Source organism: Pomacea canaliculata, linkage group LG4 (genome assembly GCF_003073045.1).
Source record: "Pomacea canaliculata isolate SZHN2017 linkage group LG4, ASM307304v1, whole genome shotgun sequence".
Classification (NCBI taxonomy): Eukaryota; Metazoa; Mollusca; class Gastropoda; order Architaenioglossa; family Ampullariidae; genus Pomacea; species Pomacea canaliculata.
In genome coordinates, this window is record NC_037593.1 from 12,059,528 (window position 1) to 12,087,273 (window position 27,746).

The 27,746-nt window shown below is 40.5% G+C and overlaps 1 protein-coding gene across 3 annotated transcripts; it reads left to right on the forward strand.

Annotated features, from left to right (window-relative positions):
• The first annotated feature begins 256 nt into the window (after window positions 1-256).
• On the forward strand, window positions 257-27,540 carry LOC112562925 (glucose dehydrogenase [FAD, quinone]-like). Of its 3 annotated transcripts, none has more exons than XM_025236544.1 (11): window positions 257-463; window positions 4,292-4,428; window positions 6,020-6,231; window positions 6,789-6,978; window positions 7,268-7,396; window positions 7,649-7,938; window positions 8,185-8,335; window positions 8,601-8,743; window positions 9,198-9,372; window positions 9,785-10,010; window positions 27,023-27,540. In XM_025236544.1, the coding sequence occupies exons 2-11, from the start codon at window positions 4,299-4,301 to the stop codon at window positions 27,156-27,158; spliced, it is 1,782 nt and encodes a 593-aa protein (XP_025092329.1). In that variant the 5' UTR covers window positions 257-463; window positions 4,292-4,298; the 3' UTR covers window positions 27,159-27,540. The 3 variants fall into 3 exon arrangements, with proteins under 3 accessions (XP_025092329.1, XP_025092328.1, XP_025092330.1); XM_025236543.1 differs by lacking the exon at window positions 27,023-27,540 and adding an exon at window positions 10,928-11,697; XM_025236545.1 differs by lacking the exons at window positions 257-463; window positions 4,292-4,428; window positions 6,020-6,231; ... (5 more) ...; window positions 9,198-9,372; window positions 9,785-10,010 and adding exons at window positions 14,974-15,175; window positions 20,787-20,923; window positions 22,553-22,764; ... (4 more) ...; window positions 25,217-25,359; window positions 25,846-26,020.
• Window positions 27,541-27,746: the final 206 nt, after the last annotated feature.

Here is a 27,746-nt window from a genome sequence, read left to right on the forward strand (position 1 = left end):
TGTAACGATGACATGCTGCTACATGTGACACGGGCAAAGTGAGTGAGGCGGAACAATTGTGACAGTTGTAAGAACAGCCCAGACGTGAGTATCTAGTGAGAGATATCAAACACCACTTGCGTGGATCTGCAGACCCTTCCCTCCCCCCCCCCCAAAACACACTCTTTGTTCACACCCAACGCATGCGCAGTCTGCACCCAAACATTCACCCTCTGACCTTGCTGACCTAGCGTCGTCAGTGCAGGTGCTTATACCTGGGAGAGCGAAATAAAAGAATTGGTTAATGTCAGTGTGAGAGGGATAAATAATCGTGAGACTCCTGTCACAAGAAGGGAGGGAGCGGGTACCCAGTCTTACAAGCTGCTAGTGCAGAAGCGGTGCAGGGTGCATTGTGGCAGGGTGCATCGTAGGGACGGAATTTATTTTGCACGGGCCATCAAGGAGAGCCCCCAGTGAGAAACTGGTAAGATTTTTCTTTAACTGTCGCAGAATGTTACTGATGTCTGCATGGTGCTGGTTAGAATCATGGTAACGGTGGTAGGTGAGAGGGCAAGATAATAGTCTTTGTAAGTATAAGGGATAAATCAGTGATAAGAATGTAATGCATACATCAAAGAAGGGTTAGATATTCCCAGGAAACGAGAGCGAACACAAAAAAGCCGAACATGTGTAGGAGACGATGTGTTAATGTTAAATGTCAAGATGGTCGACTCGGTGACAAGCCAGCGACAACATTAGTAATTGAAGGAGGGTTGTGTACCGACTTTTAGAAAAGTATTGTTTAGATAACGGATTGAGGTGCCCAGAGCGAACCAAGCGTGACTGTGGTCTTCCTGTTATAAGCGATGGATTGTTGTGGCTTCAGGGAGAAGCGTCTTGTTTCTGGTTATAAGGTCTATGGACAAAGCTTTACAACTTTAGAAACAAGACCCTCTTCCTTGAGCTCTCCATATTCCCCAATGCAACTACTTACCCTCGCTTCATAAGTAACAAAAAGTTTATGAAATGCTAGAATCCTGGCTATAAACGGTATGTCACGGAATGTAATATACTTAATACTGTCTGAATGGAATGTCCATAAAACATGGCGACTGAGGTTTATTTTAGCGGGAAGTTTACTTTTGTTGATGTTATCTCATGAACCTGATCACGTATCTACAAAATTTACCTATATCCCCTCGCATGAAAACCTCGACAAAGGCAACATATTGCAACACATAATAATAAATATCTTTGAAGTATTAACACTTTTTTAAATGGATAGGAATATTCTTCAGGCATTTCAGGCTGAGTTGAGGTTCCTGGTTCGACACCACATGTGCAAACGTGTTTTCGTTAGAAATGATGTCTGTCGTCGGAATATGGCGACGAAGGCAACAGAATAAGTGTTAAGCTGCTATTGTTCTTTTTTGTTTGTTTGTTTGATTGTTTATTTACTCCGTGCACGAGTGATGGTCGGGTGAGGAAAACTAGCAACGACCTTCTGACACCGAGTCGCAACTTGAGACTATAGGTGGCTGAAATATGAGGACATCTCGGCCTTGAACTGCAAGTGAACTGCAGGTTAACTGCAGGTTAACTACCACCAGTCCTATGATAATGGCTTCTGTGGAAAACAGTAAGACTGGGGAAACTTATGCAACGAAACGTTTGAGGCCAACATCTGTACGCCACTATTTAGGAGAGGTCGTATTGACAATCAAAACAGACAATTCATTAGTGTAACCAGTCTCACCTGCCCTTTAAGTGGTTACCCATGGATAGGCCAATAGTGCAAGAAACACAGAGCCAAAGAGATAGATCGGCTTTATTTTACCTCCATAAAGTAAATGGTATGATGGTGCCACATTTCTTGGTCAGTCAAAAGCCTTATTCCTCTTCGTAAGACCACAAGTGAATCGTAAAATAAAATTATGAAAGAAAGACTGAATTACAGGAAAAGCTCACTGACTCCTCTCTGTCTCTCATTGAAGGAAAATCCCAATGCATCCGAAATTGTCAACTCCGACTATTCATTATCTTAATCATCAAACTCTTTAGAAAACTGCCAACCCCTTCCCCTATCCTATATTTTTGCTTGAGAATGTTGACTAAAGTCTAATTTATTTACTATTTACTGGGAAATTTATTGAAAGTCTGTACGGAGTAATTAAATTATTTAAAATTGAATCATCTCAGATAAATTATTTCATTCTTAGACTGTTTCACATAAGCTTTGGACTGTAATAGTAGTTGTATGCTAATAGTCTGTAAACAAGAAAAAATGAAATCAGAACCAAGTCCCCTGAAATAGAATAAAATTTATGTATTCTTCTGCCGATGTCAGTAAAATTATTTTGTCCTCAAATATTGATTTGAATAGAAATAATGAAAGGTGTTTTTAAGCATCATGATGGTAACCTTCGAGTGGGCTTTGGTTTCTGTGCACAAGTACAGTTTAAGGTAGTATCACCTTCGTGTCCAAGAATGAAAACAGAAGAAAAGTTATCACGATTGTAGCGGTTTCACCGAAGTGTTTCAGTAACAGCGACTAGGTGTACTTTTACGTGTCACGTGACACTCCGTTGGGTGGGCGTTGTGCCTGAGTAACAAGAGGTCATAGCGCAGGACAGGTTACTTGACGGTATCTCGAACAGTGTCAACAAGTTGTGAGAATGTTTGTGTGCAAAATGATAGGCCCCAGAATTAGTGAGCGTGTGTGCGCATGTCACTAAGCGTTCGAGAGCAGAATGTGCATGTCACGTGAAGTTGCTGACATCTGTTTACAGCAACGTTGCGAAAAATAAAGCTGCATACAAGTTTTAAAACTAAGGTAAACATATTACTAAAATGAGTAAACCAAGAAAACAAACTACCGTATCTCCAATGCAGAAAAAAGCAATAATTTATCCTAAAGGATAAGAAGACATAGGTGAGGTTAAAGACAGTAAAAGTACAGTAAGAAGGACGAAGGATAGGAAGACATAGGTGAGGGTTAAGGACAGTAAAAGTACAGTAAGAAGGACGAAGGATAGGAAGACATAGGTGAGGGTTAAGGACAGTAAAAGTACAGTAAGAAGGACGAAGGATAGGAAGACATAGGTGAGGGTTAAGGACAGTAAAAGTACAGTAAGAAGGACGACCGCTGTAATAGTGAGATGTTGCCTTATGTGACACTCACACAAAAGTGAGGCGAAACAATTTTAGCTTTGTTCATGTTCTACAGACCTGGGAGAGGAAAATGAAAGACTTTTTAAAAACCATTGTGAGGAATATACACACAGCAAATATAAAAATAAGGAATTGATAATCTTTCAAATGTTGTGCATATATCATTGTGACAGTCTTGCTGGAAATAAATCTATAAATCAAAAATATTTTATAACTACCGGCACCCTGCTGGAGCCACACATATTCAAAGCCACTAACACAAGGAAGTTTTTTTTTTATTTTTTATTTTTTTACAAATAAATCCGAAATACTCTTACCATTTTCTTGTAGATGTAACATGTTTACATGTAAATTTTTCTGGGAAGTTTTCTTTGTACAGGAGGCAGCCAGTGTTCTGCCAATATGTAATGACAACTACGTGAATGACTGGCTGTACAAAAGGGGAATCTTTTTTTCTCCAATGGCTCGTTTGCTATTTGTAACAACATTCGCGGAACATACAAAATAATCTACTTGAAAATTAGCTTATTTTATTCGGTCAAACTGTAATTTCGCCGAACTTTTGAAACTTGTACAATAGCAGCCTGCCTTCCTGAGTCACCCAAATCCGCCTTTTGTCATAAGATGAGAGAGAAATATGCTCATTGCCTTTTCCAAGTTTATCCAAAACAGTCTGGTTAGTTCATTGCGCTATAAAAGTGTTCAATTGTCTTCCTTTATCTGCTGTCATGACCTGCCGCGTCCTGCAGTTCATCTCACAGGTGTTTCATGCACTTTGATTCTTAGTGCTTTTGCTTTTTTAAAATTAATCTTTTTATCTTCTTATGATTATTCTGGGCTACAGCTGATGAAGAAGTCATGTGCATATGCGTATGTCTTGTCATATACTCGTTTGCATACTATCTTGTAATGGGTCTTCCCTTGTCCATCAAAACTTATGTTGTTACTGTTGTTATTTTTATTAGTATTTATTAATTATAATTACTTGTTACTGAATATGCCGTTTTCTCGGCGACCTGGACGTTCCAAACCCTGACTTATAACATATAGGAATCTACAATTAAAAATCCCTCCTTCTCTCTCTCACACACACGAGCTCGCAACAGCGATCAAACCTTACAGACTAATCCACCTGTTTCAGACGAGAGATGGCGGCCTTGATGTCAGTTGCTGCTGTGGTGCTGGTAGCTGTGATAGCTTTGGTGGTCGTCATACTGCTTGCCGAGTCTCCAACTCCACTCACAACCTCCATTGATGCAGAATACGATTATATCATAGGTGAGGAACTAATGAATAGATCATAGTAATTAATGAATAGGTCATTATGTTGTATATCAGTCCGCCCAGGTGATAAACTAATGAACAGATGAAACTTATAATAATTGTTATGTTGTCAACCCAAGTACGTTAGGGTGTGAGACACCAGCATCATCTTCACGTTGTCCGTCATTAGTCTCAGATTCATCGTTGACCCTTGATAGACAAGTTACAGCTGTTTGTCAGTCTGCCTATTGTGATACATAAGTTACAGCTGTCTGTCAGTCTGACTGTTGTGATAGATAAGTTATAGTCAGCTGTAAGTCTACTTATTGTTATAGGTTACAGCTGTCTGTCAAGCCGCCTATGAGTTCCGCCACATTCTCTCTACACACGCTGTCGCCACTCTTGTCTGTGAGTTTGTTCTATCTCGGCTTGATGGTTGCTAGCTGCCCCTCAAACCTTCTTCATTCACTCCAGAAAGTACAAAACTCCGCCGCACGTCTGGCGCTTAGAGCAAAATAAGACCATGTCAGTCATCTGTTTCGTTTTCTACACTGGTTCCTGCACTGACTATTTCCCTTAACTTCTTTTCCTACATCCCTGCCAGTATATCCCGCTTTTCATCTGATGACGCCCTATCATCAAAACAACGACATATGGTCACTAGATTGTATAGGTACTACTCAGCAAAACAGTGGAACTCTCCTCCATTCCATTTCCTTCAACCTATCATAGAATCCTTTAAATCGGCACTTTAAAACATTTGTTCCACGAGGGTTACTCCTAACCCCAGTCACCATATTAGTCTTCCTGCTCGTCTTCCTCTGCAGATTTATGACACTCTCCATCCTTATTGTTTGTTCCCTGGTTGTCCCTTTGTCTCACTTGTCAGCATAGCTGTCCTTCCGTCCTTTGTATTCTATCCATTACTTCTACTTGTCGCAAGCCTAGTACAGACTTTTCTTAAAGTTCGCATCTTGCTGATGTAGAATGTGGACTCTGTCGAGAATACAGACATTTGACAACAACTGTATGAGCAGGTCGCTCTGAACATTTGAAGTGAGACACAAAGCAATCAATTTGTCCTGAACACGGTCACCACCCTCTAGGGACACCTGCAACTCCCTTTAAGGTGCAGTTTGGTCTGGTTTGGCCACGTGACCCGGCAGGACACTCTAAGACCGTCTTTCAATGTACATTGGATGGGGTAGACGCTAAGATGAAGGAAGAAGTGGACTGGTCGTTCCAAGCAGGAATTGTCGACCGCCGCTCGACTTGTCAGCCACAGTGTGTAACAACTTGCTCCCTCCGACAACAAATATAACTATTCATCAACTACTACCAGACAATAGACGAATGAATGAATTAAAGCAAATCACGAGTACTGCCTTTCAATGATTGTTATAACCGAGTATGCACAGTGATACATTCAAACCGGAGCAAGAGAATGACGGGCGAAAAATCAGCTGGAAAACCAACCGTGCCAAACAAGATTTTGTCTGCGTTGCAATGTACCTTGCTGTGTTTTATACTTACATTATTTATTTCTACAATTGCACACATAATGAATACAAGGTCTGAGATGCCGTTTGTTTTTCATGTGCTTTAGTGGGGGCGGGGTCAGCGGGCTGCGTGCTGGCCAGTCGGCTGTCCGAAGATGATGACGTGCGTGTCTTGCTGCTGGAGGCGGGGCCAGATGACCAGGGCGTGACAGATTTTTCCGTTCCTCTTTATGGCGCGTGGCATGTGCGGAGGAAAGACTTCAGCTGGAACAGTTTCACTGAATCTCAGAGCCACAGCCTAGACGGCTATAAACAAAAGGTGACAGTGGAAAGCTAACACTGACACATAGATTGGAGGACACACACACACACAGAGTATACATGTATCCCTAAGTTAGAACACATACTCATGTAGTATTTATGATTTGGTTTATTTGATTACAGAACAAGTAACCTATAAATCTTTAAATAATCAGTAAATAGCCTATAAAATAGAGGAAAGAAAAATATAAAGTGAGAGAGAATAAAGTATGAATGTATTAACTGATACAAAGTACTCATTGGACAGGTCTATGTGAGTGTTCGCGCGTGCACGCATGTGTGCGTACATGTTTGATATTATAAAGAATTTTGCATGTGTGTGTACAGATACCTATGTATGTGGAGGTATTCGATTTTGTATGAGGTTTACATTGTATACTATATGCACAATTGACTTGCGAACATGTCATAAAATATTTTGCATTTTCTATCTTTGTCTCACAGGCATTGACGTTTATACGCACACACACACACACAAATCAAATATTTGTTTTCAGTATTTAAAAGAACAGTTTATCGTGTACAGAATAAACACTGTTTTTTCCTTCTCGAAAGAAAATGATATTTACACGAGGGAAGGTTCTGGGCGGAAGTTCCAACCTTAATGCGATGATCTACATCCGGGGCAGTCGCCATGATTATGATAACTGGGCCAAGTCCGGCGCAGAAGGCTGGAGTTACCAGGATGTATTGCCCTACTTCTTGAAGTCGGAAGACATACTCAGTCCAGATTTGTTGGATTCTAGTACGTGCTGAACGTAACAGATTTATGTTCTCAAAGCCTACAGGAAAAAAAAAAAAGAAAAAAAGGAAAAGCAATAGAATCGAATAAATGATAGAGCAGTCTGACAAAATCGTGAAACTGGATTTCTGAATAATCAATGTCTTCCATTTCATTCTCAGCACTTCCACATCTTGAAACTTTTTTCTTATCTACCATACGTTCAGTATTCTTTCTCTCCCCATTACAGTTTAGCCACAGCAGATAACTGTTTCTGTAATAAATCATAATATAGATTGCGCTGTCTTCGCAGAGTACCATGGGAAAGGAGGCCCTCTAAAGGTAGAGATTCCGGACACCACACAACTGGCACAAGAGATCTTACGTGCTGGAAAGGAGCTGGGCTACCCCGAGGTGGATCCCAACGGCGAGACTATGCTAGGTGAGACGATGTTCATTTAATATCGAGTCGGTTAAGAAATATTTTTTTAGTCTCTATATTAGAAGGTCAGAAGGATGAGCAGACGGGCGGTGAGGAAGAAAGAAACAATGCTTGTTAGACCCGAAATCTATGCATTTAAATGAGCAAAATATTTAAATATCTTTTCGTTTAGGTTAAGATGCTTACCTCATTTCCAAACCCCATTGTCTGATTGTCGTAATTTTTTGTTCAGAGTTAACCTGTTTCTTTCAGGTTTCAGCAGGGTGCAGGCGACCCAGAAGAACGGAGTCCGCTACAGCACGTCACGCGCCTTTTTACACCCTGTCCTTGACCGCTCTAATCTGCATGTTGGGGTCAATGCTCACGTCACTCGAGTGTTGATCGAAGACGGAGTGGCGAGAGGAGTGGAGTTTAGTCTGGATGGGACCCTGCGCACAGTTCGTGCCAAGAAGGAAGTGATTGTGTCTGCTGGTGCCATCGGGTCTCCACAGATCCTCATGTTGTCCGGAGTTGGTCCCAGAGACCATCTAGAGTCTCATGGAGTAGGTGCTTCTACCGTCTTTTGTCGTTTTTAATAAGTTCTGTTTGTAGACATATATGTCAAGAACGGAAGAGGCTCTTCACCAAGGTTTCGATAAATGAGTATCTTTCTTGGTGATTAGAGAAAAAAGCTAACACCTGCTAGTTCTTTTACATAACTGCTTTTGTTTAGTGCAAAAGCAACATAGTTCGCAACCCTCTTATCATCCCGAACTCGTCTCTCTTTATTTTCACGTCGCTGTCTTCAGATCAAAGTTCATGTTGACCTACCCGTTGGTGATAACCTGCAGGATCACCTCCTTATGAACATCGGTATTAGCATCAACGACTCCATCGGTATCACCTGGGAGAAGGCAAGCAGTTTGTGGGAGCGTGCTAAGTACTGGCTCTTCGGGAAAGGTAACTCACTTTTTTCCAAAAGAGTCTGTGGTAACTCTTCAGTTCTCAGCCATAATTTAGCTTTCTTGAAAGAGCTTGTGTGTGTGTGTGTGTGCGAGTGGGCTAGTCAGGAGACCTTTCCCATAAAGTTTCAAACTTTTTCTTACATGAAAAGTACTTCTGACCTCTTTCCCACTCAACCTAAGACAAACAAATAAACAACAAACAAACAAAAAGAAAAACTAGTGACTTTTTTCTAAGACCTTTACTTGTTTTGTATCTTCAGGAATCCTCAGCTCCACATACGGTACAGAGACCCTTGCTTTCATGGCCAGTAATGAAGAAAAACGAAAACTAAGATGGCCAGATGTTGAGCTTAATCTGTTTTCTTCCCTATTCTTTAGAGATTCCGACATTCTGACGGCAGAGGTGAGAAAAAAGACATTGATCCAATCAACCAAACAGCCAGCCAGTCAGACGGCTAACCAACTAACCACCTACTCACCCTGTAACTCCATTCTTTGGGCGTCGTTTTCTCTGTTGATTAGTTATTACTTGTCTTTAATTGCTGATATTTCCCCCCTTCTTGTAGTTCCTCAGATATTTCTTATAATATATAACACAACATAATATGATACTATAATATAATATTTTAGTATTTAGTAATTACTTTCTTTGCTGAGAAAGATATTCTGAGGAATTGTTTACTGTTATTTCTGGTAATTTCTGGTTGATAAATAGTTTATATAAGTGCCTGAAAAGTGAAAATGTGACAGCCTGATCGACAATAAAGATCACGAGAGTGTGTAGCAGAACATCCTTCGACTGAATCTCCGTTAGGTTTTAGCCACGCATTTCACGACACCTTTGCTGTTGTTCGCAGAACATAGAACGAGTGTCTGGAAGAAAAAATAAAGTCGGGCTGTCATGCTTATCCACGCTGCTGCACTCTCTCAGCGTGGGGTCAGTGCGCCTGCGCAGTGGGAATCCTGTGGACGACCCCGTCATTGACCCGCACTATTTAGAGAGGCCAGAGGACGTGGAGGTCATTCTGTACGGTAAGCGAGGCACTGACCACTCGTCCTTCCGTTCTTCCTCCCCAAGCCATTTAAAGACTAGTTACTAAAGCTGAAGAAAGAGATTGTAAGACCTCTAACACATTTTTTCATGTGTTCAGTTTTTCTATTTAGAAGGACAAATATTTTTATTTCACGGTCTTGGGCTCATTTATTGTTCTGTTTCCTTTGCTTATAAAAGGTTCATTAGTAGATATTTTAGTATTGTCGGTGTTTAATATTTAGTATTAGTAATATTTATTAATATTGTAGATAACTACTACAGATTGAAAAATACGGATTAGAAGTACATTATCCATTTTATGTTTTCAGGGTCAAGGAAAACACTTTATCAGAATTGATGGAATTATTAAGTATATTTGTAAAAAACGTTTTATAATTATTTCAATGTCAGGTATAAAAGTCTGTAAGGAGCTGGTGAACACTTCTGCTTTACGGAAATTTGGAGCGGAACTGGCAGACAAACCGGTGAGAGCATGCGCGGACAAGCACGCGCCGGACTCTGACGATTACTGGCGCTGCGCCATTCGCTACTCCGTGTCCACGTCCTTTCACATCACCGGCACGTGCAAAATGGGTGACGTCACTGACAACACCACGGTGGTCGACAGTCAGCTGAGGTGAGTCGCTGTAGGGACTCGACAATAAAACGTTGGAAACGTCGTTAACATTTGATTAAATCTTGAGAAACCCTTAAAATATTACGGCTACGTGGCAGTTAGTAGCAAGAAAAAAAAAGAGAAATATTTTCCTTACTTTTACCGTTTTCAGTTAACCGTGGTAACACTGGTTATAATGAAAATGATAATTAATAATAAAGTTATTTTTTATCATCCTCTTTTTTGGTAAATAAGAGATAGCCTGTAGAGTTAGTTACCTTTTGTATTTATGTAAAATTTAAAAGAGATTTGTCGTTTAAGTGAGCTGTGAAAGTAGAAACGGATGCAGTGCTTCTCGAACAAATCCTTTGCAGGTAACCGCCACACTGTGGAACTCTTGACCCTAAATGATCTCAGATAACATTGATAGTTTACAACAGTCTCGACCGTTATTCCGGTTGCTTTAAGACTTAGGTTACTTTGCAAACACCATTAACTGTGTACAAGGCCTCGTACGTTTTAAAGATAATTTGATATTACACTATACCAAAGCTTTAATTTTTATTTCTCTATTTTGAATATGAATGATAGAAAGCAAGGTTCCAAATGCTTCCTAAGTTATTCCCTTCACTGGTTAAATCCCCAACATGCGCAGACAAAGCATCTGGATTGAATTTCCGCCATGAGTTGATGTGCTCTGTCTGTGCGGATTGTGTGCACCTCAGAAGAGCCAGGTGCAATGTTTTGAGGAGGAAAAGCAGTAGCCCATGCTATTTAAGACAGTAGAGAAGTAAATATGTTTGTCCTCGCTTGGCTCGTAACACTGGATATGGCACAAGAGGAAATAGAGAATGATTGACTGTTCAAAGGAATTTAAAAAAGAAATGTCCGTCAATGTACTGGCAGTTTGACATTCTGACCTGTCCTCTTGTGTTCAGGGTCAAGGGTATCCGTAGCCTGCGGGTGGTGGATGCCTCCATCATGCCCACCATCGTCTCCGGCAACACCAACGCCGCTGTCATCATGATTGCAGAAAAGGCTGCAGACATCATCAGGGGGCGCTCTACTGTGTGACGTCAGCAGATCTTGTGATGAAAACACCTGAGGATAAAGGGCCTCGAACCTTATAGTTTTTTTGTTTTTTTTGTCTTAAAAGTTTTGAGGAATTCAGCCATCCAGCTATTCATTCGTAGGAAGGTTTAAGGGAACAGTTCACTAATCAAACCATACATTTTAAAGAGTAATGCAGTACACCTTGTGGTCTTTCTTCCACTTGAGATGGAGGACAAGGAGGAGGACAGTTTCACTGCGATGGTTACTTACACAGCCTCATTGTTTTTGGAACAAAAATGCCTGAATGTCATGAACTTTGATTTTTCTAAAAATTAAATAATATCCCAACATGATTACAGCTTATCCGCAACAGACAGAATAAAAAGATTTAAATGATAAATTTAGTGCAATTTTTCTATCAAAATTATTTTAGAGATTCAATGGTGAGGCAAACAGCGGAGTGTTCTTTCAGTAAATGAAACCAACGCAGTGTAAAATATTGTTCTTTCTGATTAAGTATGAATTTTCCTTGTTATCGTCTAAAACGAGGCCAGATTATATTTTGTCTTATCTGTCAACACCAAGAAAAGCAAACTAAATATTTACGACGTGAATGTAGATTTTATTTTAAATAAACTCTTTTACAAACATCAAATGCTCATTCATCTATGTTCTCACACTTCGACCGCACAAGCAAATAGTAAGAAGATCATATCACCTTACAAACTTCTTTTGAAATCGGGTTCATAGGAGAAAGAGTGAAGAAGATATACCGAGTGTATGCTATGTTTTACTAATTAATATATAAATATTATGATAAGTTGTAACATCCAAGTATACAATGCATCTTATCTTAAAAGATGCATAAATATTATGATTAAACAGTGGAGATCACAGTCATAACCGCTGGAATTCTTCCTGTAGTGTTTATATTCACTACTGTAAAAGTGATGTACATCAGAATATGTATTAGAGTAAGTTTGCATTTTTAAACAAATAGCTCTCAAAATCGTCGAAATGGTCGAAAGAATTGTTCATATTAGGGAAAGAATAAACAAAACAAAAAAACAAAAAACATAAACATTAACATTGTCGATCAAGTCAAACAAATGGTCGCTTGCAAGCACTAGACTATATGGTTTCCATTGTCAATCAATAGGTTTTAATGAAAGGCTTGATAGAAAATTGATCATATTAGAGAACGAAAAACATTCCAAAGCAAAACGAAAATGATCGCCACTCCAAGTTTCGAACACACCAACTTTCAAACATCAGGCTTCGTTCATAGCCACTAGGCGAAGGTGAAGCTCACGAAGCTTTGTAATCTAACGTACTTGTAGAAACATCGTGTCGCTTGTGTTGTTGGGCCCTCATTTATTTTACCTTGACCTGTAATCAGTTTAAGGCCTTGAGCTATTCTGCCTGTCGCAATTCACTTTATGCCACCCTTCACAGTATTTAAAAGTTGTACAATTAGCCCCAGAACAAGTTTCATAGCTTTCAAAGAGTGAAGCGGAGGTTGGCTTAGAAGGGAAGTGTGCAAGGTCGCTGACGTCACGCTTCCGAAGGCTTCCGAAGTTCCGCAGGCTTCCGAAGTTGCTTCATCGTTCAGGAAAAAAAGATCAGCGGGCCGGATGGCACCGCGTCGCGGGCCAGATATGGCCCGCGGGCCGTAGGTTGGGCATCCCTGATGTAGGATATACTGATAGCGATAGAGGCAGAGACAATGAATAAACGTTTTTTATATGTCGCGCATGCGTTGGACCACGAACTTATAACCCCTGGACAGGTGGCAGACGATTAACTGCTAGAACGAGGCTCCAGACCTCAAAACTTGCGTTTTTTTCACATTTCAGATTAACTACTAAAAAGAGGCAGGAAACGACATAGCTTCCGGTTTATTAACATTCTTTGTTACGGCTCGCCGAGACTAACAGCAGTCCACTTCGCAAGAGGCCAAGAGTGAGTCTCGGCATACAGACATCAGTCCATAAATACACGTCCATGGCTGGACTTTTATGGAGCCATGCTTCGGTCAGTGGAAGGCAGCAGCCATGCATCGGGTGCGTGCAAAAGATAGGTAAAAAACGCGAGGCAGGTAAAAAAACTAGACGACCCACCCGACTAACGAGAGCCAGAATTTTCATAGAGTGGAAAATTCTCCTTGGGAACTTCCGTCCTCTTCCCTGGAACAACAAAGAGGAAAGGACTGATTTGGCGCTAAGATAGGGTGTTAGCGAGAGGTATCGGTCAGTCCGGTTACAGTTTCAAAAGATTCTTCACTGCTTTATTATTTATTTGGTGTGGCATCAGCCCATACGAGGTTGACAAGACCCGAACACAAAGGTAAAATAACGAGGCCCAGCAAAGCATTGAAGAACACTTACCAACACGTGACATTAGCTCCACCTGTCGCTTGTTTTCGTGTCTCCTTATCATCTTTCAGGCCGAAAGATCGACATCATCGCAGGTTGTTCAAAGGTTGAAGAAAGGATTTAAATGTCTTGCTCTTTTTACCAACCATCCTTATTTAGTTCACAGTTCATTCTCATGATATTGAAACTACAGGAATACTAGACAGTAACTGTCTTGCAAGAGATGACAATGGTCATTGTTAGTAGATAGCAGAACTGCTTTCTTTCTCCTGGGTACTTGATATTAAAATTTAAAAAAATAATTTACATCCGTCATTCATATTTTTAGAAACGATTTGAGGAACATGTTCGACAAGGATTACTAGAATCATCCTCACAGAATGTAACAAATTAAAAATAAAATATGAGCAGAAAGTAACGGTAGATTCTCGATCCGTGGTGTAGCGGGAGCGCTTGTTTAGGTCAGCGGGTACCGCTGACAGTGCATAGTCCCTCCAACCCACATCCCATCCCACCCCACGCTTGGTCGCACGAGACGGGCAGCAATAGTGGGTGACGTAGTACCCAAGCTGCCCAGTACAAATAGCGGGCGAAAAGCAGCCCTCGTACCCGTTTTTCTCGGCACAGAAACTGGTCTTTCTCCCAATACCTCTGGCTTGAAAAAAAAAAATCCAAAATACAGGAAAGTGATTGCTGGAATGCTGGAATGAACAGTGGATACTATGAACAGTCACTAAATGTGTGGGCAAACCAAAAATATAAATAATCACTGTTTGATTAAATGAAAAATGTTTACGTGTGAAAGTTGCTGAAGTATTTCGTTTTTGCCTCGTATCTAAGTCTAACGAGGCAGTGACAGCTTCTTGTCCATTTGTAACTCGGACATGGCGGAAACAAAGAAATAAACTGATGACAGTCGCTGAAAGAACATCCACTGACTGGAATGGAACGACGCTAGGGTAGCCAGACGGCGACGGCGCCACGTAGCTAGTGAAACACGTGATTGCCAACGACGGATTGAGTAACGAGAGGATTACATGTTGGTATCTGGGTCTAGACCAGTAACAACCAGTATTGTGAGAATGTGCAAAACAGTATATTGTATTACTGTATTTTTATAACTGTATTATTTTTATAACTGTTATTATTATAACTGTATTACAGGCTGAAGAAACAGTGCGCGTGTGAGATAGAAATTTGTAGGTTACTTCTTCACGCGAGGCTGCTGACATTTGTTTACAGGAACGTTCCGAAAAAAAACCGAGTTTTAAAAAAGACTATGTCACGAAAACGTGTAAAATAATTTTTAGATAATTAACCATTAGAAGCAGAAAAACATGTAACAACGTTTCTTAAAAGATAAGTCGACAAGTTTACTGTTAAGATTAACACGGACAGTAAAAGTACAGTAAGTAGGACTGTAACCATGAGATTCGATTCGGGCCGGGAGTGTAACTTCCCTTAACGGCCCCATTTCTCAGCCCGAAAGGTTCCCTTTCGGGGCCGATGTACTCTTGCAGGCTGGGTCTCCTCTGACATGGGGCAAAAGTGAGTGAGGCGAAATAAAAGAATTGGTTAATGTCAGTGTGAGAGGGATAAATAATCGTGAGACTCCTGTCACAAGAAAGGAGGGAGCGGGTACCCAGTCTTACAAGCTGCTAGTGCAGAAGCGGTGCAGGGTGCATTGTGGCAGGGTGCATCGTAGGGACGGAATTTATTTTGCACGGGCCATCAAGGAGAGCCCCCAGTGAGAAACTGGTAAGATTTTTCTTTAACTGTCGCAGAATGTTACTGATGTCTTCATGGTGCTGGTTAGAATCATGGTAACGGTGGTAGGTGAGAGGGCAAGATAATAGTCTTTGTAAGTACAGTGGAACCTCGGTTAGCGAACGCCTCGGATAGCGAATATTTCGGATAACGAAGAAAAATTTCGTTAAAAGTTTGTCTCGGATAGCGAACAAAATTTCGGATAACGAACAGCCACGTGAACCACACGTGACCGACCAGCATGTCATCATTCGCGCTCGAGACAGAGTTACGATCAGTCGTTCCTTATCTGTGCGCATTCTTCTTATTTAGTGATTGTTTTGCTTTATTTTAATAAGATAATCCTCAATCATGGCTCCAAAGAAGATTAAGAGCAATTAATAGTAGTGAGGTAATGACAAGGAAGCGGCCAACAAATGAATTGAAAAAGGAAATGATTTCAAAGTATGAAGGTGGCATGCGTCTGTCGGATATGTGATGTCGTATTACCGAAGAGTTTTACAAAAAGGCAGAATGAACAGACACTGGACAAGTTTTTCTCCTTTAACCTCAAAGCTACAGAAAAGGGAAGTCACCCCCGATTTTATAATGTCACGTGTGCTCATGGAGGGGGAATCAAATCAGTAATTGCACCCCTTCCTTCCCACACCTGCTTCCAACCACGCCGTCAAAACGGCAAGTTTTCTGATGTTTAAATGCTTTCGTTAATGTTTTTATGTTTATTTAACTCCATTTATATTGTATTATAACTGTTCTCATTAAAACAAATACCTACATAGTCTGTAACTTTCAAATATTAGCGAGTCAACAGGGGCTGGGAACCAATTAAATCTATTTCCTTTATTTCTTATGGAAAAAATTGTTTCGGATAACGAACAGCTTTCCAGAACGGATTAAGTTCGTTAACTGAGGTTCCACTGTATAAGGGATAAATCAGTGATAAGACTGTAACGCATACATCAAAGCAGGGTTAGATATTCCCAGGAAACGAGAGCGAACACGAAAAAGCCGAACATGTGTAGGAGACGATGTGTTAATGTTAAATGTCAAGATGGTCGACTCGGTGACAAGCCAGCGACAACATTAGTAATTGAAGGAAGGTTGTGTACCGACTTTTAGAAAAGTATTGTTTAGATAACGGATTGAGGTGGCTAGAGCGAATGTCATGGATCTAGTCAGAGTGCTAGGACTGGGCGCGTGTGTAGATGAAAGCGTGCGAATGATGGACGTTCTCGAAATAGAACGTGAAAAATGACGTATAGTGACGTAAAAAGAAAGAGTGAGGTAAGAGAGAGGATCGTTGAGAAGGGATATGGAAGCAGAAGGACGTTAGAGGGCATTTTGAAGAAGAAGGACGTTAGAGAGTAGATAGAAGAGGAAGAAGGATAGCGAGGGGAAGAAGAAGAAAGTAGAGAGCGGAAAGGGAGACGTGAACGTATGTGCTAAGACAGTGAGTTTATAGCGTGTGAGGTGTTCGATTGAAGGATAAACTGTGGTGTTAGAGACCGTTTCGCTTTTGCTGGTTTTTTTTGGTTGGTAATTTTGTTCAATAAACAGACAGATTCGTACAGGCGAGTCATTCTTCAATTAGAACGCGCAATTGTCCGACCCGCTGGTGAGTTGGAGAGAGCGAGAAACGATAGGCACCGGCGGCGTCGTGACAGCGAACCAAGCGTGACTGTGGTCTTCCTGTTATCAACGATGGATTGTTGTGGTTTCAAGGAGAAGCGTCTTGTTTCTGGTTATAAGGTCTATGGACAAAGCTTTACAACTTTAGAAACAAGACCCTCTTCCTTGAGCTCTCCATATTCCCCAGTGCAACTACTTACCTTCGCTTCATAAGTAACAAAAAGTTTATGAAGTGCTAGAATCCTGGCTATAAACGGTATGTCACGGAATGTAATATACTTAATACTGTCTGAATGGAATGTCCATAAAACATGGCGACTGAGGTTTATTTTGGCAGGGCGTTTACTTTTGTTGATGTTATCTCATGAACCTGATCACGTGTCTACAAAATTTACCTTTATCACCTAGTATGAAAACCTCGACAGAGGCAACATATTGCAACACACAATTATAAATATCTTTGCGTTGAAGTATTAACAGTTTTTTTAATGAATAGGAATATTCTTCAGGTATTTCAGGCTGAGTTGAGGTTCCTGGTTTAATGCTTACATTGATTACAATGTTAATTTACTATTTTCTCCCAAAGCCTCTGGCATGAAAATGATATAAAAAAAATTAAAAATGCAGGAATAAAATACACCACATGCGCAAACGTGTTTTCGTTAGAACTGATGTCTGTCGTCGGAATATGGCGACGAAGGCAACAGAATAAGTGTTAAGCTGCTATTGTTTTTTTTTTGTTTGTTTGTTTGATTGTTTATTTACTCTGTGCGCGAGTGATGGTCGGGTGAGGAAAATTAGCAACGACCTGTCTGACACCGAGTCGCAACTTGAGACTATAGGTGGCTGAAATAAGAGAACATCTCGGCCTTGAACTGCAAGTGAACTGCAGGTTAACTGCAGGTTAACTACCACCAGTCCTATGATAATGGCTTCTGTGGAAAACAGTAAGACTGGGGAAACTTATGCAACGAAACGTTTGAGGCCAACATCTGTACACCACTATTTAGGAGAGGTCGTATTGACAATCAAAACAGACAATTCATTAGTGTAACCAGTCTCACCTGCCCTTTAAGTGGTGACCCATGGATAGGCCAATAGTGCAAGAAATACAGAGCCAAAGAGACAGATCGGCTTTATTTTACATCTATAAATTAAATGGTATGATGGTGCCACATTTCTTGGTCAGTCAAAAGCCTTATTCCTCTTCGTAAGACCACAAGTGAATCGTAAAATAAAATTATGAAAGAAAGACTGAATTACATGAAAAGCTCACTGACTCCTCTCTGTCTCTCATTGAAGGAAAATCCCAATGCATCCGAAATTGCCAACTCCGACTATTCATTATCTTAATGATCAAATTCTCTAGAAAACTGCCAACCCCTTCCCCTCTCCTACATTTTTGCTTGAGAATGTTGACTAAAGTCTAATTTCTGTACTATTTACTGGGAAATTTATTGAAAGTATGTACGGAGTAATTAAATTATTTAAAATTGAATCATCTCAGATAAATTATTTCATTCTTGCACTGTTTCACATAAGCTTTGGACTGTAATAGTAGTTGTATGCTAACAGTCTGTAAACAAGAAAAAATGCAATCAGAACCAAGTCCCCTGAAATAGAATAAAATTCATGTATTCTTCTGCCGATATCAGTAAAATTATTTTCTCCTCAAACATTGATTTGAAAAGAAATAATGAAAGGTGTTTCTAAGCGTCAAGATGGTAACCTTCGAGTGAGCTTTGGTTTCTGTGCACAAGTACAGTTTAAGGTAGTATCACCTTCGTGTCCAAGAATGAAAACAGAAGAAAAGTTATCACGATTGTAGCGGTATCACCGAAGTGCCTCAGTAACAGCGACTAGGTGTACTTTTACGTGTCACGTGACACTCCGTTGGGTGGGCGTTGTGCCTGAGTAACAAGAGGTCATAGCGCAGGACAGGTTACTTGACGGTATCTCGAACAGGGTCAACAAGTTGTGAGAATGTTTGTGTGCAAAACGATAGGCCCCAGAATTAGTGTGCGTGTGTGCGCATGTCACTAAGCGTTCGAGAGTAGAATGTGCATGTCACGTGAAGTTGCTGGCATCTGTTTACAGCAACGTTGCGAAAAATAAAGCTGCATACAAGTTTTAAAACTAAGGTAGTACATATTACTAAAATGAGTAAACCAAGAAAACAAACAAACAATGCAGAAAAAAAGCTATGACGTATCCTAAAGGATAAGAAGACATAGGTGAGGGTTAAGGACAGTAAAAGTACAGTAAGAAGGACGACCGCTGTAATAGTGAGATGTTGCTTTATGTGACACTCACTCAAAAGTGAGGCGAAACAATTTTAGCTTTGTTCATGTTCTACAGACCTGGGAGAGGAAAATGAAAGAGTTTTTAAAAACCATCGTGAGGAATATACACACAGCAAATATAAAAATAAGGAATTGATAATATTTCAAATGTTGTTTATATATCATTGTGACAGTCTTTGCTTGAAATAAATCTATAAATCAAAAATATTTTCTTACTACCGACAGCCTGCTGGAGCCACACATATTCAAAGCCACTAAAACAAGGATGTTTTTTTTTTAACAAATAAATCCGAAATGCGCTTAACATTTTCTTGTAGATGTAACGTGTATACATGTAAATTTTTTATGGGAAGTTTTGTGATCAATATAACTATGACAAAGTTAGTATATAATACACCTAACCTATGTTGTCTCCAAAAGTCAATAACATCCCAGATCGCCATAGATTATTTTATTTAGTGTTTAGAGATGAGCATGTACACCTTTTCAACAGTCTCAAACCTATGGAAACTCCAGATTTCCGAGATGTAAGAAAGTTTTGGTAAAACCTGAGAATCGAACATCTTGAAAAATACGTTTCTTGGTAAATTTCCCATGTAACCTTGGCATTTTATAAGCTTGGCTCCGATTTTGGCCTTCGCTGCCAAATCCTTGACAGCCTGGGAGAGGGAGAGTTTGTAAAACAAAGACACAAGGCCTTGAGGTTTTTTTTTTGTAAACCGAAGGTGAGATCTCTGATGTTTAAAGGTGTGTGTCTCGTGAAGAGAACTAAACTGAAGAGGTAGTATCTTGTCATGAGCTAGACTTAGTAATTTGACAATTTTTGTGCTACCGACATAGTCTTTAAGTTAGGTGGTGAGACCATGAAAGGTGTGGGTTGAAGTGCATCCGAGCGTCTCGTGATAGTGAGCCTCGGCATTGTACAGGAGGCAGCCAGTGTTCTGCCAATATGTAATGACAACTACGTGTACAACAGTGGAATCTTTTTTCCTCCAAAGGCTCGTTTGCTATTTGTAAAAACATTCGCGGACCATAAATTACTTGAAAATTAGCTTATTTTATTCGGTCAAACTGGAATTTCGCCGAACTTTTGAAACTTGTACAATAGCAGCCTGCCTTCCTGAATCCCCCAAATCCGCCTTTTGTCATAAGATGAGAAAGAAATATGCTCATTGCCTTTTCCAAGTTTATCCAAAACAGTCTGGTTAGTTCATTGAGCTACAAAAGTGTTCAATTGTCTTCCTTTATCTGCTGTCATGACCTGCCGCGTCCTGCAGTTCATCTCACAGGTGTTTCATGCACTTTGATTCTTAGTGCTTTTGCTTTTTTTAAAATTAATCTCGTTATTTTCTTATGATTATTCTGGGCTACAGCTGATGCAGAAGTCATGTGCATACGCGTATGTCTTGTCATATACTCGTTTGCATACTATCTTGTAATGGGTCTTCCCTTGTCCATCAAAACTAATGTTGTTGTTATTATTATTTTTATTAGTATTTATTAATTATAATTACTTGTTACTGAATATGCCGTTTTCTCGGCGACCTGGACGTTCCAAACCCTGACTTATAACATATAGGAATCTACAATTAAAAATCCCCCCTTCTCTCTCACACACACACGAGCTCGCAACAGCGATCAAACCTTACAGACTTATCCACCTGTTTCAGACGAGAGATGGCGGCCTTGATGTCAGTTGCTGCTGTGGTGCTGGTAGCTGTGATAGCTTTGGTGGTCGTCATACTGCTTCCCGAGTCTCCAACTCCACTCACAACCTCCATTGATGCAGAATACGATTATATCATAGGTGAGGAACTAAATAGTAATTAATGAATAGGTCATTATGTTGTATATCAGTCCGCCCAGGTGATAAACTAATGAACAGATGAAACTTATAATAACTGTTATGTTGTCCACACAAGTACGTTAGGGTGTGAGACACCAACATCATCTTCACGTTGTCAATCATTAGTCTCAGATTCATCGTTGACCCTTGATAGACAAGTTACACCTGTCTGTCAGACTGCCTATTGTGATAGACAAGTTACAGCTGTCTGTCAGTCTGACTGTTGTGATAGATAAGTTATAGTCGTCTGTAAGTCTACTTATTGTTATAGGTTACAGCTGTCTGTCAAGCCGCCTATGAGTTCCGCCACATTCTCTCTACACACGCTGTCGCCACTCTTGTCTGTGAGTTTGTTCTATCTCGGCTTGATGGTTGCTAGCTGCCCCTCAAACCTTCTTCATTCACTCCAGAAAGTACAAAACTCCTTTGCACTTCTATCGTTTAGAGCTAGGACATGAGACCATGTCAGTCATCTCTTTCGTTTTCTACACTGGCTCCTGCCCTGACTATTTCCCTTAACTTCTTTCTCTACATTCCTGCCAGTATATTTCATCTGATGACGCCCCGTCACCAAAACAACAGGTGGTCACCGGATTGTATAGGTACTGCGCAGCAAAAAAGTGGAATTCTCCTCCATTCCATTTCCTTCAACCTATCATAGAATCCTTTAAATCGGCACTTTAAAACATTTGTTCCACGAGCGTTACTCCTAACCCCAGTCACCATATTAGTCTTCCTGCTCGTCTTCCTCTGCAGATTTATAACACTCTCCATCCTTATTGTTTGTTCCCTGATTGTCCGTTTGTCTCACTTGTCAGCATAGCTGTCCTTCCATCCTTCGTATTCTATCCATTACTTCTACTTGTCGCAAGCCTAGTACGGACTTTTCTTAAAGTTCGCATCTTGCTGATGTGGAATGTGGACTCGAATGTGGAATGTCGAGAATACAGACATTTGACAACAACTGTATGAGCAGGTCGTTCTGAACATTTGAAGTGAGACACAAAGCAATGAGTTTGTCCGTAGCACGGTCACCACCCTCTAGGGACACCAGCAACTCCCTTTCAGGTGCAGGTTGGTCTGGTTTGGCCACGTGACCCGGCAGGACACTCTAAGACCGTCTTTCAATGTACATTGGATGGGGTAGACGCTAAGATGAAGGAAGATGTGGACTTCAAAGATACAGAAGTGGACTGGTCGTTCCAAGCAGGAATTGTCGACCGCTGCTCGACTTGTCAGCCCCAGTGTGTAACAACTTGCTCCCTCCGACAACAAATATAACTATTCATCAACTACTACCAGACAATAGACGAATGAATGAATTAAAGCAATTCACGAGTACTGTCTTTCAATGATAGCCTTGTTATAACCGAGTATGCTATAATAGATGTATATTGTCACAGGGATACACTCAAACAGGAGCAAGAGAATGACGGGAGAAAAATCAGCTGGAAAACCAACCGTGCCAAACAAGATTTTGTCTGCGTTGCAATGTACCTTGTTGTGTTTTATACTTACATTATTTATTTGTACAATTGCCAATGAATGAATGCAAGGTCTGAGATGCCGTTTGTTTATCATGTGCTTTAGTGGGGGCGGGGTCAGCGGGCTGCGTGCTGGCCAGTCGGCTGTCCGAAGATGATGACGTGCGTGTCTTGCTGCTGGAGGCGGGGCCAGACGACCAGGGCGTGACAGCTTTTTCTGTTCCTCTTTATGGCGCGTGGCATGTGCGGAGGAAAGACTTCAGCTGGAACAGTTTCACTGAATCTCAGAGCCACAGCCTAGAAGGCTATAAACAAAAGGTGACAGTGGAAAGCTAACACTGACACATAGATTGGAGGACACACACACACAGAGTGGTGGTGTACATGTATCCCTGTGTTAGAACTCATACTCATGTAGTATTTATGATTTGGTTTATTTGATTACATAATAAGTAACCTATAAATCTTTAAATAATCAGTAAATATCCTATAAAAAAGAGTAAAGAAAAAGATAAAGTGAGAGAGAATAAAGTATGAATGTATTAGCTGATACAAACTACTGAGCGGACAGGTCTATGTGTGTGTACGCGCGTGCACGCATGTGTGCGTACATGTTTGATGTTATAAAGAATTTTGCGTGTGTGTACAGATACCTATGTATGTGGAGGTATTCGATTTTGAATGAGGTTTACATTGTATACTATATGCACAACTTACTTGCGAATATGTCAGTGTCCCTGAAAGAATGAAAGAATAAAATATTTTGCATGTTGTATCTTTGTCTCACAGGCATTGACGTTTATACGCACACAAAATAAAATCAAATATTTGTTTTCAGTATTTAAAAGAACAGTTTATCGTGTACAGAATAAACACTGTTTTTTTTTCTCGAAAGAAAACGATGTTTACAAGAGGGAAGGTTCTGGGCGGAAGTTCCAACCTTAATGCGATGATCTACATCCGGGGCAGTCGACATGATTATGATAATTGGGCCAAGTCCGGCACAGAAGGCTGGAGCTACCAGGATGTATTGCCCTACTTCTTGAAGTCGGAAGACATACTCAGTCCTGATTTGTTGGATTCCAGTACGTGCTGAACATAACAGATTTATGTTCGCAAAGCTTACAAAAAAAAAAAAAAAAAGAAAAAAAAAGAGGAAAAGCAATAGAATCGAATAAATGATAGAGCAGTTTGACAAAATCGTGAAACTGGATTTCTGAATAATCAATGCCCTCCATTTCATTCTCAGCACTTCCACATCTTGAAACTTTTTTCTTATCTACCACAAGTTCAGTATTCTTTCTCTCCCCATTACAGTTTAGCCACAGCAGATAACTGTTTCTGTAATAAATCATAATATAGATTGCGCTGTCTTCGCAGAGTACCATGGGAAAGGAGGCCCTCTAAAGGTAGATATTCCGGACACCACACAACTGGCACAAGAGGTCTTACGTACTGGAAAGGAGCTGGGCTACCCCGAGGTGGATCCCAACGGCGAGACTATGCTAGGTGAGACCGTGTTTAATATCGAGTCGGTTAAGAAATATTTTTTTAGTCTCTATTTTAGAAGGTCAGAAGGATGAGTAGACGGGAGGTGAGGAAGAAAGAAACAATGCTTGTTAGACCCGAAATCTATGCATTTAAATAAGCAACATATTTAAATATTTGTTTGTTCAGGATAAGATGCTTACCTCATTTCCCAACCCCATTGTCTGATTGTCGTATTTTTTTTGTTCAGATATAACCTGTTTCTTTCAGGTTTCAGCAAGGTGCAGGCGACCCAGAAGAACGGAGTCCGCTACAGCACGTCACGCGCCTTTTTACACCCTGTGCTTGACCGCTCTAATCTGCATGTTGGGGTCAATGCTCACGTCACTCGAGTGTTGATCGAAGACGGAGTGGCGAGAGGAGTGGAGTTTTATAAGGATAGGATCGTGCGTACAGTTCGTGCCAAGAAGGAAGTGATTGTGTCTGCTGGTGCCATCGGGTCTCCACAGATCCTCATGTTGTCCGGAGTTGGTCCCAGAGACCATCTAGAGTCTCATGGAGTAGGTGCCTCTACCGTCTTTTTTCAATTTTAATAAGTTCTGTTTGTAGCCATATATGTCAAAAACGGAGGAGGCTATTCATTAAGATTTGGATAAAAGAATATCTTTCACTGAGGTTTTCTTGGTGATTAGAGAAAAAAGCTAACACCTGCTAGTTCTTTTTCATAACTGCTTTTGTTCACCGCAAAAGCAACATAGTTCGCAACCCTCTCATCACCCCGAACTCGTCTCTCTTTATTTTCACGTCGCTGTCTTCAGATCAAAGTTCACGCTGACCTACCCGTGGGTGATAACCTTCAGGATCACCCCTTTATGAGCATCGGTATTAGCATCAACGACTCCATCGGTATTACCTTGGAGAAGGCAGGCAGTTTGTGGGAGCATGCCAGGTATTGGCTCTTTGGGAAAGGTAACTCTCTATTTTCCAAAAGAGTCTGTGGTAACTCTTCAGTTCTCAGCCATAATTTAGCTTACTGGAAAGAGCATGTGTGTGTGTGTGCGAGTGTTCTAGTCAGGAGTCTTTTCCCATCAAGTTTCAAATTGATAGCTTTCTTACATGAAATGTACTTCTGACTCTTCCCCACTCACCTCAAAACAAACAAACAAACAAACAAACAAAGAAACAAACAAACAAACAAACAAACAAACAAACAAACAAACAAACAAACAAACAGAAAAACTAGTAATTTTTTCTAAGACCTTTACCTGTTTTGTATCTTCAGGAATCCTCAGCTCCACGTATGGTACAGAGATCCTTGCTTTCATGGCCAGTAATGAAGAAAAACGAAAACTAAGATGGCCAGATGTTGAGCTTCTTCTGCATTCTTCCCTTTTATTTAGAGATTCCGACATTCTCACGGCAGAGGTGAGAAACAGCCATTCATCCAATCAGCCAAGCAGCCAGCCAGTCAGACGGTCAACCAACTAACCACTTACTCACCCTGTACTCTGACTTTTCTCCCTTCTTCCCTCCAAAAAAACTCCATTCTTTGGGCGTCGTTTTCTCTGTTGATTAGTTATTACTAGTCTTTAATTGCTGATATTACCCCCCTTCTTGTAGTTCCTCAGATATTTAATATAATATATAACACAACATAATATAATGCTGTAATATAATATTTTAGTTTTTAATAATGACTTTCTTTGCTGAGAAAGATATACTGAGGAATTGTTTAGTGTTATTTCTGGTAATTTCTGGTTGATAAATAGTTTATATAAGTGCCTGAAAAGTGAAAATGTGACAGCCTGATCGACAATAAAGATCACGAAAGTGTGTAGCAGAACAGCCTTCGACTGAATCTCCGTTAGGTTTTAGCCACGCATTTCACGACACCTTTGCTGTTGTTCGTAGAACATAGAACGAGTGTCTGGAAGAAAAAATAAAGTCGGGCTGTCATGCTTATCCACGCTGCTGCACTCTCTCAGCGTGGGGTCAGTGCGCCTGCGCAGTGGGAGTCCTCTGGACGAACCCGTCATTGACCCGCACTATTTAGAGAGGCCAGAGGACGTGGAGGTCATTCTGTACGGTAAGCGAGGCACTGACCACTCGTCCTTCCGTTCTTCCTCCCCAAGCCATTTAAAGACTAGCTACTAAAGCTGAAGAAAGAGATCGTAAGACCTCTAACACATTTTTTCATGTGTTCAGTTTTTCTATTTAAAAGGACAAATATTTATGTCACGGTCTTGGGCTCATTTATTGTTCAACAACAACAACAACAACAACAACAACAACAACAACAACAACAACAACAACACCGTTTTCAGTTAACCGTTGTAACACTGGTTATGATGAAAATGATAATTAATAATAAAGTTATTTTTTATCGTCCTCTTTTTTGGTAAATAAGAGTTAACCTGTTGAGTTAGTTACCTTTTGTATTTATGTAAAATTTAAAAGAGATTTGTGGTTTAAGTGAGCTGTGAAAGTAGAAACGGATGCAGTACTTCTCGAACAAATCCTTTGCAGGTAGCCGCCACACTGTGGAACTCTTGACCCTAAATGATCTCAGATAACATTGATAGTTTACAACAGTCTCGACCGTTATTCCGGTTGCTTTCAGACTTATGTTACTTTGCAAACACCATTAACTGTATACAAAGCCTGGTACGTTTTAAAGATAATTTGATACCACACTGTACCAAAGCTTTAATTTTTATTTCTCTATTTTGAATATGAATGATAGAAAGGTTCCAAATGCTTCCTAAGTTATTCCCTTCACTGGTTAAATCACGAACATGCGCAGACAAAGCATCTGGATTGAATTTCCGCCATGAGTTGATGTGCTCTGTCCGTGCGGATAGTGTGTGCACCTCAGAAGAGCCAGGTGCAATGTTTTGAGTAGGAAAAGCAGTAGCCCATGCTAATTGAGACAGTAGAGAAGTAAATATGTTTGTCCTCGCTTGGCTCGTAACACTGGACAGGGCACAAGAGGAAATGGAGAATGATTGACTGTTCAAAGGAATTTAAAAAAGAAATGTCCGTCAATGTACTGGCAGTTTGACATTCTGACCTGTCCTCTTGTGTTCAGGGTCAAGGGTGTCCGCAGTCTGCGGGTGGTGGATGCCTCCATCATTCCCACCATCGTCTCTGGCAACACCAACGCCGCTGTCATCATGATTGCAGAAAAGGCCGCAGACATCATCCGGGGCCGCACCACCGTGTAACGTCAGCATCGGATCACGTGTGGAAGACATTGTGGGATTGAATGCGTTCGAACCTTAAAGTTGATCTGGTCTGAAACATCTGAGACACCAAGCCTTGCCATCATCCATTCGTGGGAATGTCCAAGGGGACAGTTCGTTAAGCACAGCGCACATTTCAAAACGTTATACAGAAAACCTCAAGGTCTTTCTTCCACTTGTCCTGTTGCACGAGAAAGACATTGTCATTGCAGTTAATACTAGCACTGCTTAACTATTTTTTTTTGTCGCAACAAAATATTCCAGATTCTTGATGTTTCTCGACACTTCGAAAAGTAAAATCTAATTTCCCCACAACTTTATTGACAACGGACACTCTATATAAAATCATATCCTGTTTTCAGTGCAATTTTTGTTTGTCAAAAGTATTTTAGAGATCCAAAGAATGAGGCAACAGGTGGACTATTCATTCAGAAAGTGAAACCAGAACACAGCAGAACATTGTTCGTCATAAAGCTTAAAGTTATTATACACTAGTTTTTTTCTTTTTTATTATTGAGCCCTTTTATGATCACCTGTAACACAAAGTGGAATATATTGCTAAGTACGAAA

What these genes read in the sequence shown, in the direction of transcription:
- LOC112562925 (XM_025236544.1), top strand. Translation starts at nt 4,299, where the DNA reads ATGGCGGCCTTGATGTCAGTTGCTGCTGTGGTGCTGGTAGCTGTGATA. An exon ending in TAGACGGCTATAAACAAAAG is followed by an intron (nt 6,232 to 6,788) that starts GTGACAGTGGAA and finishes CCTTCTCGAAAG; the next exon opens with AAAATGATATTTACACGAGG. An exon ending in GTGGTCGACAGTCAGCTGAG is followed by an intron (nt 10,011 to 27,022) that starts GTGAGTCGCTGT and finishes TCTTGTGTTCAG; the next exon opens with GGTCAAGGGTGTCCGCAGTC.